This window comes from Schistocerca cancellata, chromosome 1, assembly GCF_023864275.1.
Source record: "Schistocerca cancellata isolate TAMUIC-IGC-003103 chromosome 1, iqSchCanc2.1, whole genome shotgun sequence".
Classification (NCBI taxonomy): domain Eukaryota; kingdom Metazoa; phylum Arthropoda; class Insecta; order Orthoptera; family Acrididae; genus Schistocerca; species Schistocerca cancellata.
This window is the reverse complement of record NC_064626.1, coordinates 972,193,837-972,209,582: the sequence shown is the minus strand read 5'-3', so window position 1 is coordinate 972,209,582 and position 15,746 is coordinate 972,193,837. Positions and strand designations below refer to the sequence as shown.

General features: G+C 42.0%; 1 protein-coding gene across 3 annotated transcripts in view; it reads left to right on the top strand.

The window, feature by feature from the left end:
* Window positions 1-15,746, top strand: part of LOC126088407 (discoidin domain-containing receptor 2-like) — an 883,025-nt gene that overhangs the window by 493,194 nt on the left and 374,085 nt on the right. For all 3 annotated transcript variants that reach the window (XM_049906568.1, XM_049906558.1, XM_049906550.1), the window contains exon 3: window positions 15,132-15,237. In XM_049906568.1, coding sequence (XP_049762525.1) covers window positions 15,132-15,237 — 106 coding nt within the window. The remainder of the gene's footprint in view (window positions 1-15,131; window positions 15,238-15,746) is intronic.

The window sequence follows — 15,746 nt, the reverse complement described above, 5'->3', positions numbered from 1 at the left end:
CCACCATTGTCGAATGGTGCACCAAGTTCTGTGCTGGTCATGATTCAGCAAAGTACGCCAGAAGATCTGGGAAGCCAGCCTCATAACCATTTGTCCACTATCCAATGATCTCGACATCACCTTCGGTAGCGGTGCAACACATTATGCAGCAGGAGATAGGGGACCGTAAGGTCTGCAGGCAGTAAATGCCCCGGGCGCTGAATGCCGAACAAAAAACCAGATGGCTGTTTGCCTGAAAGACCTGTTGCGTTTCATTATTGAGGGCAATAGGTTCATTAAGCGCATTGTTGCAGGTGACGGAAGCTGGTGCCACAAATGGGAACCAGAGTCGAAAGCGGCAACGATGGATTGGTGTCATCCATCGTCCCCTCGTCCCAAGAAGTTCAAGAGCCAGCCATCAGCTGGAAAGGTGTTTCTCAACCTGTTCTTTGGTTCTCGGTGACCATTGCTTCTTGATTTAAAGGAACATGGTGTCTCCATCATTGGGGATCGGCACTGCGCAATACTGGAGAAATTATGGTCTGCATTAAGGCGAAACGTCAGGGAAAACTGGTAGAAGGGGTGCTGCTGCTTCATGATAGCGCACGTACCCATATCGCAAATGTCGCAACGCAAAACTTAGTGTCTTATCGAATGAGTATCTCAAATCTGATGCGTCGGTGGGATGATAGCACCAATGTTTACGGCAATGTTGCCTGATTGGCATACAGATTCTGGACTGTATGGCCTCTGAACGGAAACCTTTTGATTGCCCGTTATACATTACCATTGTACTTCATATAGATTACGAATCGCCTGATGGACAGCCTCCTTTTTCTGATGAGATACATGGGTCTAACGTTGCTATGTCGAAGATTGACATGACATTTTAACTAACGTGATTGCTTGTACCGTGAAGGTAGTTGATAACGGAATCTACTTGTAATAATAAAATAGACAGCTGTGTGTCATGCACTACCCAAAACGAAAGCAACTAAACAAATGGAATGTCTTAAAGAGCATCCAATAGAGACTAGCAAAAATTTTTCGCTTTTGACCAAAAAATAAATGCTTAACTCTCTGTAATCAGAGGAATAAAATTAAGTAAACTCTTACGGCTATACCTTATCACATAATTAATAAATAATGTAATACAATATACCTTGGTACATGGATCACAAAGACCAATGCTTATAACCAACAAAAGTGTGACCAACTGGTCATGTATACCAAAATGGCTTTGATAATCTGCTGCAATGATTGTTTCCCATAAGAAGTTCTGCTGGGAAGATATATTATGTGCATCCCAGTAGAGTTCAATTAAGGTTTTCTTGGGCTGCTCTCGTTGTGTGGCAGCAGAAGGGCCGTGTTGTAACTTATATTGGGTGTGCAAAAGTAACCCTGATAAGTCAGTAACAGACTGGCAGCTTGTGGCCCTTGTCACTGTTAATATTGCATCTTTGACTGGCGATCGTCAGTGCTCTAGGCATTTTCCTCAGGTAGAGCCGAAAGCTGCTTCGGGAGTCCTCGAAACATTTATGTTTTGCTGTATTTCTATTGCAGAATAAAAGGATTGAATCGAGTGTATCCAGACTCGCAGTATTTGTACAACAATGGACGAGTGATTCACATTTCCGAGAGATGTCATAAATGTAGTTCCACATGATCCGAAAGGTTTATGTTACACTAATCCATGAAAAACACTGTTCAGCCTGTCTCTTCTCTGTCAGTGGGCGCGATATCGGGATGTGAGCGAGTCAAAAGTGGTCAGAATTAGCAATATCCGGGAATTATATTGGTCATACTGTAACATTTCGGATTGTACAGTTCGTACTGCTACGTCAGTGCAATGAATGGATGGCGAGAGCGTCGTACACAGTAACGACCCGCTACTTGACATACAAGAAGGTTTTTTGACAGAACCTTTTCTCGAAGCTGAAGCTATGTGACGGTTGTATACCTTTTCACCTCGATAGTTTGGTACCATCTGTTTTCGGGACATCTGATAGCACATCTGTCATTGCTTTGGCTTCCACTCTCTGGATACAAAAATCGCCTCAGACTGCAATGGACACGTGGTCCCTGTCACGAATGTGTTGAAGAGAAAAATTAGTCCAAAAATGAGTCCAGTTCCAACATATTGTAAGGGTCGGTGAGCTGCGAGCCTGAAGAATTCAGGATGACAAAAAGTAGAGCATGGTGGTGGGGGTCTGTAAGGTGGTGTGCATATGAGACAGAATTTCGAATTATGCATTATACATTCAGTTTATAACTGAATCGTCTTCTCTGTGGCAGCAGAGCTGTGGATACAGCAAGCAGAGTAGAATGCGCCGACGTGCACACTGAGCAGTCTCTAGAGGCCGTCGGCTAGGTCACAGCTGTTCACGCAGTGTGGGCAATGTTGCCAGGGTAGCTGGTGGCAGGTGTTGCTTTTCCAGCGATGACGCCAAACACCTCAACGACCTTTTTGACTAGGCCACATACGTAGACCTTGTAGCGAGTGTCCCAATAAGCTTTCAACTGCTCTGCACGAGACAGCGATGGTAGTGCAGAGGTTACGGTGTGGCCTCTCCACCAGAGGAAGGCCATAGACTCCAGTGTCCCCACCTGAATGTGAGTAAGGGGCAGTAGCAGCAGCTACCGTGCTTCAAAGTACAGCAACAGTGTGATAGTGCGTCAATAGCTTGGCCCCCAGCGAGCTGGTGGTAGAAGGCTCCAAGTCTTCGCATCAGTGGAAGAGAGATTGGCAGCTCATAGCAACTAAGTCCAGCAGAGTAGGCTGTGTTGCAGTCTCGTAGGTAGTAGGCATTTGGCGAATGGTAGGCAGCACATCACAGATCCTGCCTCGATTCTGGCACACTGCAGCAGCAGGGGAATAGAAGGGGTAGAGAACCCAAGTCTGTCTGTCCGAGGCAATGACGTTATGTCTCGGCGAAGATGATCGAATGTGGGTTCATCAGTGGTCTTCACTACACCTCAGCGTCTCATCTGTGGCTGTCAGAGCTTCAGTTTTGCATGTTTCTGCCCTGCGGCTTTTCGCGGATGATGCTGTAGTATACAGAGAAGTTGCAGCATTACAAAATTGCAGCGAAATGCAGGAAGATCTGCAGCGTATAGGCACTTGGTGCAGGGAGTGGCAACTGGCCCTTAACATAGACAAATGTAACGTATTGCGAATGCATAGAAAGAAGGATCCTTTATTGTATGATTATATGATAGCGGAACAAACTCTGGTAGCAGTTACTTCTGTAAAATATCTGGGAGTATGTGTACGGAACGATTTGAAGTGGAATGAACATATAAGATCAATTGTTGGTAAGGCGGGTGCCAGGTTGAGATTCATTGGGAGAGTCCGTAGAAAATGTGGTCCATCAACAAAGGAGGTGGCTTACAAAACACTCGTTCGACCTATACTTGAGTATTGCTCATTAGTGTGGGATCCGTACCAGGTCGGGCTGACAGAGGAGATAGAGAAGGTCCAAAGAAGAGCGGCGCGTTTCGTCACAGGGATACTTGGTAAGCGTGATAGCGTTACGGAGATGTTTATCAAACTCAAGTGGCAGACTCTGCAAGAGAGGCGCTCTGCAACGCGGTGTAGCTTGCTGTCCAGATTTCGAGAGGGTGCGTTTCTGGATGAGATATCGAATATATTGCTTCCCCCTACTTATACGCCCCGAGGAGATCACGAATGTAAAATTAGAGAGATTCGAGCGCGCACGGAGGTTTCCGGCAGTCGTTCTTCCCGCGAACCATACGCGACTGGAACAGGAAAGGGAGGTAATGACAGTTGCACGTAAAGTGCCCTCCGCCACACACCGTTGGGTGGCTTGCGGAGTATAAATGTAGATGTAGATGTAAATAAAAAACAGGCTGAAAGGCGTTCTTATGTCAGATTTGCATATAGTTATGGCACCTTGCAGCGCTGTCATAATGATGTTGTGTGCCTGCCACAATGAGGTCATCTTGCTGAATTGGTGATTCAGACATCTCACTGGAGCGATATGTGGCAAGAGGCGGTTGTGTGTCACGGTATTGCAGTATGGGCTCTCTTTCTTGCTTTTGTATGTCCATCCTTGTGCCAGGAGGTCTGGGGGACTACGGCCGTTCACTATTGTAAGTAAATGAAGTACCTACAGCCGTCCGTTTGTTGTCATTTATTGTGTAGTTACCAGTTTCGCCGCTTCAACCCACCCTGTATGGTTCAAATGGCTCTAAGCACTATGGGACTTAACATATGAGGTCATCAGTCCCCTATGCTTAGAACCACTTAAACCTAACTAACCTAAGGACATCACACACATCCATGCCCGAGGCAGGATTTGAACCTGCGACCGCAGCAGCAGCGCGGTTCCGGTCTGTAGCGCCTAGAACCGCTCGGCCACAGCGGCTGGCCCAGGCCTGTATGCATAAACAGTACTGACAGCATTACCAACTTATCAACAATGCAATACAAAGACGGATTAAAAACAGAATAAGAATCAATGACAAAATTCTACTTGTGTATTTATAGTAATCATTTGGTACAACGAACAGATACATCCATTGTCACATACCTAAGTATATCATAATGAATTTCCACTCATTACACTGTACAAGTATACTATTTATTAATAACTTCATTAAAGAGATATTCCGTGATTTTTATTGGCCAGTTGGACAACACGTTATCTGCACAAACCTAAAATAACCTACTGAAACGACAAAACAAATATCGAAGAATGATAAATTTACTTATGATTGATTTACATACGATTTAATTACTGGCTTGTTGTGTGGCCTCCTACATGGGAAATTAATAAGGTGGTTTGTCTTTTCGACGATATGTATAGCCGGCATGTTTCTTTTGAAATTTTTATTGCATGGATGTAATGGCTTTTGATTTAAATGTGGTGGTAAGACCAAGGTGTGTACTGGTACAGAACATCTGGTCGTAAGTGTATGTAATTTTAGATTTCAATTTTTTTTTGTTCACTTGTGTGTGATACATATGAGTACATTTTTTGTGGTTTGATAGTCAGAAAGCTTTTGTGATCCTTCTTGAACAGATACTCTTGAGTCATCCTTTATAGTGTACTACATCATCGCAGGCTAGTTGATGTCCTTATGTGTTATTGTTTCATGGCAGTACATAATATATGGATGCTTTCGCACATGAATGTTGTTCACCCGGAACAGTTCTTGTGGGGGTTTTTCATATGTTCTACATATGTTATAGCCGGTGTTCTAAATTTGGTCCTCTGTCACGTCCTGTACATTCATTTTATGTATAAGTGTGCCCCTCAACGGTTTACACCTCAGCGTTTTATACTTTCAGAACACATAGATCATGTTCCTCGCCTAGTTGTTTCCGAGGTTGTAGTCTCTTTCATACATTTATCATTTTCTACAGCTATCTTGTCGTTCAGTAGGTTACTTAAGGGTTGTGCAGATAATGTATCGTCCGACTGGCCAATAAAAGTCATGTAACATCTCTTTAATGAAGTTATTAATAAATATTACATTTGTGCGATGGAATGGGTGGAAATTTGTTATGATATACTTTAGGTATGTGGCAATGGATGTATCTGTTCGTTCTACCAAATGATTACTGTAAATTCACTTGTAGAATCTTGCCATTGATTCTCATTCTGTTGTTAATCTGTCTTTGTGTTGCATGGTTGATAAGTTGGTAATGCTATTATCACTGTTTATACATACAGACCGGAAGAGCCGAAACTGGTAGCTACAACATAAATGACAACATAAGAACGGCTGTAGGTGTTTCATTTTCTTCCAATGCTTTCTTGTTTGTCATTCTGGTTGTGACATGGTTCCCAAGACTATCTTGGTGGTGTCTCAGCGCTGCCCGGAGGAAACATTAATTTCTTTTTTACATTAGCCCAGTTTATCTTTCTGTGGCGTAACACTACCCTAAGTGATTGCTTCATACTGCTCAAACGTTAGTGCTGTGACCATAATCCGTCAGTCTATAGTTTTGAGTGGCATAGTGGACGAACTCAGAGCGTAATGTTTGGGAAAACCTTAATATAAAAATTATACATGGTGAAAATAGAGATAATCAAAGATACTACTGTAACATAAGCAGAAAATTAGGATCCGAGCTACTGAATAAAAGACGACTGAACTAAAACTTTCGAGGTCGGAACAAACCAGGAATGATTTATGCTGCTGCTGCTAATGATGATGGCAGTGATGGTAGGGAAGAAAGAATATCAGATTTTAACACTCCACCGACAACGAGGTCACTAGAGACAGAACACAAGCTCGAGTTGGGGAAGGGTGGGGAAGAACCTTTCAATAGAACCATCCAGGCACTTATGCTAAGCGGTTGAGGGAAATCATGGAAAATCTAAATCTGGATGGCCCAATGGGGAATTGAACCGTCGTCCTCCTGAATGTGTGCTCAGTGAGGTAGCCACAGCGCCACCTCGCGCGATGATGATGATGATAATGGTGTCTGTCTGGAATGTGTAAAGAACATTTGTTAATAGTGAAATGTGAACAACATAAACAACCAAGAAAGATGTTAGATAGGGATGCGTTCTTCCATTGACACTACTTCAATACCTACATTGGAAACGTTCCACACCAGAAGAAACTAAGCTCAGGAGGAACGGGAACAGTTCACACTCTTCAAGAAAAAAGATGCATATTGCTTTTTCTCTTGCAGAATTTGAAGAATAAATGACACATTTATTGGTCGGCATGAAGTTAATACAAGAAAAAATTAGTACCGAAAACTCTTACACTTGCAAAATCTGAATACCAGTTAATAATTTCCTGAAGGAGATGATGATTTGATGTTGTGCAAGAATTTACTTATTTCGAATTGCGTAACATTCTGATGATACCCACTTTTTCTTCTTCTTCTTCTTCTTCTTCTTCTTCTTCTTCTTCTGTTTAGCGTTATTCCCGTTTAGTATGGGACCCGCTGTATTCAAGTTCAGTCAAATTTATTTCAATTAACTTTGCGGCCAGGTTCCCTTGTCACCGCAGTCCTCAGTGACCCAAGAGAAGGAAGTGTGCGCCGCCTGTCTGTGAATTGTGTAAACTTCAGTCTGTGTGTATGATCGTATTCAAACTGTTGTCCGGCTCGGTGGCTGCGGGGTCAGCGCCCCATATTGCTAACCGAAGGGGTCTGGGTTGGATTCCTGCCTGGGTCGGGGATTTTCTCCGCTCAAGGGACTGGGTGTTGTGACATCCTTACGTTCGTATCGACGTACCTGACTAGGATATCATCTTTACTACACTGTCGTATTGTCTTTCAGTTTCTGAGATTTCTGAGTGGGCACAGACTGACACCCAATAAATTGAAATAAAATAGATATTACACCGCCATAGCCGGTCCCAAGCCCGGTTGAAAAAGGAGGAGGGGGAGGAGTAACACCTCATAAAAAAACCTTGGTTCACCTGGCCCGGGTGATAGTACCTCGTGAGGGCCCCTTGCCAGGGACACGGTGAAGACCTCAACGGCAGTGAAGGCGGAGATGAAGATCATCGGTACGGCGGAACTGGCGGAAGAGGCAACCTTGCTTTTTGGGATACTATAAAAGCTATCGTCCAAGGTTATTTGGACAAAGGGCATGACGGTTCCACAGGTTAGTGGCGGTAACCCTACAGCGTGTGTTCCACATGTTAGTGGCGGCTGATCTATAAAACTCAGAAGTGGAACTCTGAGCTCAACCAGACTAAAATCTCAATTTCAGTCACAAACCCAGTCCAATTAAATCAACATGGATACAGCACCTTCAAGGACAAATTACCCCAGTGGGTCAAATCCCACGGTTGAAAAACCGCAAGTGGTCTATTCGGATTCTGGGGAGACCACAGATGTGTGCATGGAGGTAAATCGGAGTACCTCAAAACCCCGTAATAACAAAATCAAACCAAAATCTAGAATTTGGCTAATAACATTTAATGTAAATTCTCTCTTAAAAATGGGAAAACTAAAAAACATCCTGGACAAATCCAGAGAACGTAAAATCAAAATTATTGCATTTCAGGAATCATGATATACAGATGAAAATTCTTTTGATTCGGAAGGATACAGGATATACAAAGGAAAACCTGGAAAACGAGCCATGGCAAATTGTCCACAATTTGGAACTGGATTTATAGTAGATACATCAATACTTGATTCAGTCGCAACTTTCAAATCTTACTCGGGTCGGCTCTCCACGATGACAATAAAATCAGCTAATAAGATATACACCCTAATCAACGGACATGCACCAACTAACATCACTAACAAAAACAAAATAGAAGAAGTAGAAGAATTCTGGAACCAATTAGATAATATTCTCCAAAAAATCCCAAATAACCATGTCAAAATCCTTATGGGCGATTTCAATGCACAAATCGGTAAAGAAAAGAAATATCGATATTGGGTAGGTAAATGGTCAGGGCATACACAGACCAACCGGAATGGCATGCGACTCATTGAAATCTGCAAAAACCATGACCTATTTTTCAAATCAACATTTTTCAAGAAAAGAGCCTCGAAAACGAAAACTTGGATCTCACCTAATCCATTACTAGGTGAATATCAGTAAATACAGTAGAAATCATGAAACTTAAAGTCCTTAATGGACTAGATCTAGATTCCGACCATTACCCAACAAAATTCTCCCTAGATGTCATTCCAGAAAAAAGAAAATTCACTAAGAAATCTCCACACCGTAAATATGATGTACAAAAGATAAATGGCAATGAACAATTTACAAAAGAAACGCAAAATTTAAAACCACAAAATTGGCAACAACTGCAAACAGGACTTTTAAATGCAGCTGAAACTGTAGCACCGCAAATAAGAACACGTAAACACCCATGGTGGACAGATGAGTGTGACCAACTGATAAATCTCAGATAACAGGCGTGGCAAAATTGGTTGTGCAACAAAAATCAAAAGACCCTGGAAGATCTCAAAGATACCAGGAAAACAGTCACAAAAGCAATACGAACAGTCCGTAAACAACACGAAGACAAAAAAATTGCAAGACATAGAAAATGATTTCAAGAAAAACAATTCCCGAAATTTCTACAGAGTATTCAAACAAAATTTCTACAGAGTATTCAAACAAAAATTAACAAAGTACTCTCCTCCATCACTCCAGTTCAAAAATGACCATGGGGAAATTGCTCATACCAACAACGAAAACTGTGAAATTCTTGCAAAATACTTTTCTAAATCACTGAGCTGTGAAAAGCCTGCAGAAAAATTTGAGTTCCATCGTACACAACGAAACCCAGACTCAAAGTCACCAAGTTTACAAGAGATTAAAGAGATAATTCAGTCACTGAAAAATAACAAAGCATCAGGAGAAGACCAAATCATCGCAGAACTATGGAAAAATGCAGGAGAAAATCTTATTGCAAAACTCGAAGAAATTATACATGAAACCTGGAAAACTGAAAAAATCCCCACAGATTGGAAGACTGCGATCATACATCCTCTGTACAAAAAAGGAAGTAAAACAGACCCCAACAACTATCGCGGAATCTCTTTATTGTAAATAACATACAAAATTCTGTCTAAAGCCCTACTAAACCGCGCAGAACCTCAGCTGGATTCAAAACTAGGCGAATACCAAGGTGGGTTCAGAAAAGGTCGATCTTGCGTAGAACAAATTCTTAACTTGAAAAACTCAATGAAATATTTACATAGTACTTCAAACAAAAGTTATGTCATCACGTTTGTCGACTTTAAAAAAGCATATGACAGTATAGACCGAGAACTCCTTTTTGAAGTATTAGCAGAATTTGGACTAGATCAAAAGACAACAAACATCATAAAAGAAACACTCACGGAGACCAAATCCAAAGTAAAATTTATGGGAGAATTGAGCACAGAATTTGAAATAGACACAGGAGTACGACAAGGGGATGTACTGTCCCCAGTGCTCTTCAATTGTGCTCTTGAAAAAGCTGTTAGAGAATGGAAAAAAGCAGGTGCACCAGCACACAGACTGGGACCAAGACATAAGGGCATAGAATTACACTGTTTAGCATTTGCTGATGACATGGCACTGATCGCACAAGACATTACCGATGCACAGAAACAGCTAGAATTATTACAAGAACAGGAAGCTAAAATAGGATTACAAATTTCATTTGAAAAAACAAAATTTATGACTGACGTCAAAGATGCACCTTCTGATCTCAAAATTGGTAATAACTACATCTCTCGAGTAAAAGAATTTAAATATTTAGGTGAACGGATTGCAGAAAATTGTAATGAAAAGAAATCTGTCAGATCAAGAGTCCAGAAAATGGAGACGGCGTTTCAGTTAACAAAAAACATTTACAACAAAAAGACTCTCTCGTGGAACTGCAAAATACGACAATACACAACAGTAATTAGACCCGAAGCTCTCTACGCATCTGAGACACTAAACTTTCAACACAGAACACTAAAAGAGGAATTAGAAGTGAAAGAACATAAGATAATGAGGAAAATCCTAGGACCAAGAACTAAAGATTGGGTACATTATCCAAAACCCAATGTAGAAATATATAAAAATATCTCCAAAATAACAGACACACTGCGCATGAGAAGAATCAAATTCATGGGACACTTAGAAAGAATGGACTCAAACATGTTAACGCACAAAATCCATACGTTTTTAAAGAACAAAACTACAAGACCGAACTGGTACAAACAGACGGAAAAAGACCTGAGAGAATTAGGGTCTCCAAATCTACATGATAGAAATGAAATCAGAAAAATCACAAACACACGGGGTTTTGAGGAAGAAGAGAGAAAAACTAACCGACATACATGGTCTACGCAACGAAAGCTAGCCCATTCGTTGTTTATGAAGGAATACTGGGCGAAAAGGTAGGCCAACAAATGTTGATTACGCGTGGTCCTAAGTGATCCATCCGCGAAGAAGAAGAAGATTACACCTGTTTGTGTATCGTATTTTTCTGAGGTGCAAATTGGAGGACCAGCCCAGCGTGTGCCTAAACGAGCATAGAAAACCTGATGGTATCAGTAAAAAAGAAAATTTTGGGCATTATTAACCAATCTTCAATAATTGGAGGAAGCTCCTAAGGTTGAGTAGGTATCAGTAAAAATCAAATAAATACTTTTCTCTGGAATATTTTGCTTTACGAAATGGGATTTGAATGTTTTGAAATTCCGAAATGGAAATCTAGTGAAACTTCCAAAATGTGTTGCTACAGACAAACGGTAAAAATGTGGTGGTTGGACAAATATGAGCATCATTATATACCTGAGTTACACTGAAAACATTACTAGATAATTGGGTTGAAACATACTACGACACGGAAATTTCACGAGAAAAGTATCTACACGACAAAGTAAGAACCAAGTAGGAAGACGAAAACAATGTTACTGGTTTTTCATATAGCTTACGAAGTAAGTAGAGCTTATAAACAGGCACAAAAAAAAGTGGAGAAGAACAGCTTTAAACCAAACCTTATCATTTGATGTAGCTGTTAATAAACTATTCTATTATTGTATGAATCTTCCACTTACTACAGAAGAAAACATAGCTAGCCACGCCGCATTGTAGAAAGCATATGGTGTGTTGGTACATGTGAAGTTAATGGCAAATGTCTGTTCAATATCAACAACGAGAGGGTAGGTCAGTGCGCACTGAAATGGACTACGAACTTATAGAAGCTGTGCTAGAGTCCCAAATAATCCCTACACGTTGTTTACTGATTCATTTCGATTCAGACTGAAAATTTCTTTTAAAAAATTGTTACTTTTACTGATAGTTTCTATTTATTGATTTTTGCATTGGCAGTTGCTTTGCTTGAACTGTCTGAAAGGTTGTTTGAGAATCTGGATCTGTTGCAAACAATGAATCGAAGCAGTAGATAATGTGACTGCATAATTTCCAGGACAGTGTACTGAGTCGCCTAAAAAAGAAAACCAGATTCTACCTAAGTTCCCTATAAAAATCGTAGCACTCTGTTTCATACTTCTTTACATCTCTGGCGCGAAATTTGACAAAACCTTAAATGATTTGTGGTCGAATGAAATGAAGTCCCTTGAAATCTGAAATGTAACTTTTTCTCCTTTCGGCTTATCTGTGGCAATGAATAACGTTCGGGCAACTGGTCTCTGAAAACTGCTGCTGCCGCTACTGAAGGCTATTAAAAAGGCGCGCCTCATTTACTAAGTGGCAAACTAACTACAGATGAAGTCCGTGTGCAATGAACCCGCGTAATGTGTCTGCAATTTAAATTGCAGTTGTGAAACTTTATCTAGTGAATGACAAAGATTCGGAAATGGATGATGGCGTGCTAAATTGCGGTTATGCCAATTCTTTTAAAAGGTGTATTTGCATTTTTAGAAAAGTCACTTTACAAAAGTATTCTTTGGTATAATCAAGAATTGCATAGAAATGATATTACATAATATACATATTCATCCTAGATTTCAAAGGTTTCGCTAACTGAGTTAATCTTTCCTGAATTGTCGCTAATGTTACTTAATTAAGAAGAGTGGACTGCTTTCTGCGTTGGAAACTAAATTGTTATAAAGGTGTGTATGCAGGAGTTCGCACGCAATTAAAGCAAAGAAAATGAATTATTACTTTATTATGGAGTTTTCATCAAATCAATCAAAAAAATCTTTCTCTATCGCAGTAAAGATGTTATAAAATCAATTTCCTCAATAGTGATCAATTTTCGTCATTCTTGCCATGCCGATTTCTCGGCCGTGGCTCATTTCACGATTACACGATGCGTACTGTCTCTGCGACCAGCATACGTGAGTAGCGGTCGGCGAAGAGGTGTTCCTGCAAACGCACAGTGTCGCAGATGCCATTGCGCGCTGCCTGAGAAACAAAGTAAGAGCGACTGCCTTTTGTATATCCAAGTTATAAGGGAAGCTGATAGTGAATAGCCGGTCGGTGTGGCTGAGCGGTTCTAGGCGCTTCAGTCAGGAACCGCGAGACCGCTACGGTCGCAGGTTCGAATGCTGCCTCGGGCATGGAAGTGTGTGATGTCCTTAGATTAGTTAGGTTTAAGTAGTTCTAAGTTCTAAGTTCTAGGGGACTGATGACCTCAGAAGTTACGTCCCATAGTGCTCAGAGCCATTTGAACCATTCTGAACCACTCTCGCAGGCATACGTTCAGTCAGGTCTTTGGGATGATTTGTCACTCCACACGCCGGCCGGCGGTTCTAGGCACTACAGTCTGGAACCGAGCGACCGCTATGGTCGCAGGTTCGAATCCTGCCTCGGACATGGATGTGTGTGATGTCCTTAGGTTTAATTAGTTCTAAGTTCTAGACGACTGATGACCTCAGAAGTTAAGTCGCATAGTGCTCAGAGCCATCACTCCACACAACGTTTTTCCACTGTTCAATCGTCCAACGTTTACGCTCCTAACACCAAGCGAGGCCTTTTGGCATTTACCGGCGTGATGTGCAGCTTATGAAATCCAAGTTTTCTCGCCTCCCGCCTAACTGCCATAGTACTTGCAGTGAATCCTGGTGCAGTTTGGAATTCCTGTGTGATGGTCTGGATAGACATCAGCCTATTACACATTACGACTCTCTTCAACTGTCACCGGTCTCTGTCAGTCAACAGGCGAGGTCGGCCTGTACACTTTTGTGGTGTATGTGTGTCCCTTCACGTTTCCACTTCACTATCACATCGTCAACAGTGGATACAGAGATATTTAGGAGTGTGGAAATCTCGCGTACAGTCGTATGACACAAGTGACACCCAATAACATGACCACGTTCGAAGTCCGTGACTTGCGCGGAGCGTCCCATTCTGTTCTCTCACCATGTCTGATGACTACCGAGGTAGCTGATACAGAGTACCTGGCATCAGGTGGCAGCACAATGCACCTAATATGAAAAACGTATGTTTTTGTGTGTGTCTGGATACTTTTGATCACATAGTGTATTTTGTAGTGATCGGTTCTAACTTCGTTCCACCTCTTTTATATAACGAATGTTGAACACAACATAGTAATTTACATCATACATGTTCGGTCTTCGTACAATAATGGTAAAGAAATACCACCGAAAGAAAACGGAGTTTTCTTATTCGAAACATGAATGTCCGTTCTACAGCGTAACGGAGATTACCACATAAGTACAGGATCTTACACGTTTTTTTTTACGTTTGCCGCCTGAAAGTTACTATTGAACCATTGTACGTCTGCAGTGACGAATGCTTCACTAAGGAGCTAGTGTAGCATTTGCCTGAACCACGTCCTTCGTTTTACAGTTGTTGCTGCTGCGGTCGTGTAAAATGCAGCTTGTTATCTTGTTGAGAGGGAATGCCTTTATCGCGGAAATGTCAAAGTGCCAGATCGCAAGCAAACTTCCGAGTATTGCGTTAGCTCCAGGAGGTAGTAGACATCTCTCTGTCTCTATCACTGGTAGTTGTAGGTCTGCCTACCTTCCGTCAATATTAGCCTTGTTAGCGACAAAGCATTCCTCGCAAACTCTGAGTAACCAACAGAACACAAGTCTCGGTAATTTCAGTGTAGTTCACCAGAGTAAAGGTTAAACCCGATTTCAAAATCAATCGAGCTAGTCGTCTTACAAATTGGCTTAAAGCCAACTTGAAGGGAAGATACACTCTTTTCAGTCTTACACGTGAGAGGTTCAACGCGAACAGCCGGTATAGTCTTCTTTTCCAGAGCCTATTTTTTCACACGCTGCGCAGCCACGGTCGGAGGAAGGCAACGGCAAACCACCTCCATTAGGACCTTGCCTAGTAAGGCGGTGCGGGTCTCCCGCATCGTTCTCCTACGCTCTGTAAAGAAGCATGGGACTTCATTTCCATTTTCAGTGCTAAAATATTGCAGCTGTCGTATGAAGTAATTTTGTTCAAAATAGCCCAGTTTTCGCCGAACTTTGTGTCATTTACCTCATTTTGAGACAAAGTACTGTTGATGTTAATGTCAAGATCTAGCTCGTCCCCACCGCATTCCGCACCAAGCTACAGCTGTTACATACGAGTATATTCACAACCACATAAAAAACCTCTTTAGATTTACGTCAAAGAGTAATGGGTGCTTATAACACAGGCGAAGTGCGCTGTCCGTTAGACGTGACATGGATCTATGGATCTAATCCTTGCTTGAAACAGTTAAATTATACTTGTAATGCTTCATTTCAGTCCTGTGAGTACGACACTGGTGTTGTGTTTCAGAGCGGTGCGCGGAACCTCTTGGAATGGAGTCTGGTCGGATCTCTGACGCTGATATAACGGCTAGCTCATCACACGATTCCAGCCTCGTGGGCGCCAGGAACGCAAGGTAAGACTCCGCACGCACCGGACCACTGTACACATGGGTTGCAGGGTCCCATGGGATGTCAGGTGTTGACATCCCATGGGACCCTGCAACCAGGTCTAGAGGACCTCTGTGTACACCATAGTACCTTACGCAGAAATCTGTGGATGTCCATGCCCTACTTGGCATATTGGAAAAAGTCTCACAAATTATGTTTCGAAAAGCTTCCTCACCACTTGTGTACAATTCCTCATTCGTCGTGTACTGACAACGAACTACTTGGGACTTGCTTATTCGTCGTGAACCGTTGATTTGCTTATGTATGGGTCCACAGCCTTGACGTAATTTCTAAATGACTAAACTACACTCCTGGAAATGGAAAAAAGAACACATTGACACCGGTGTGTCAGACCCACCATACTTGCTCCGGACACTGCGAGAGGGCTGTACAAGCAATGATCACACGCACGGCACAGCGGACACACCAGGGACCGCGGTGTTGGCCGTCGAATGGCGCTAGCTGCGCAGCATTT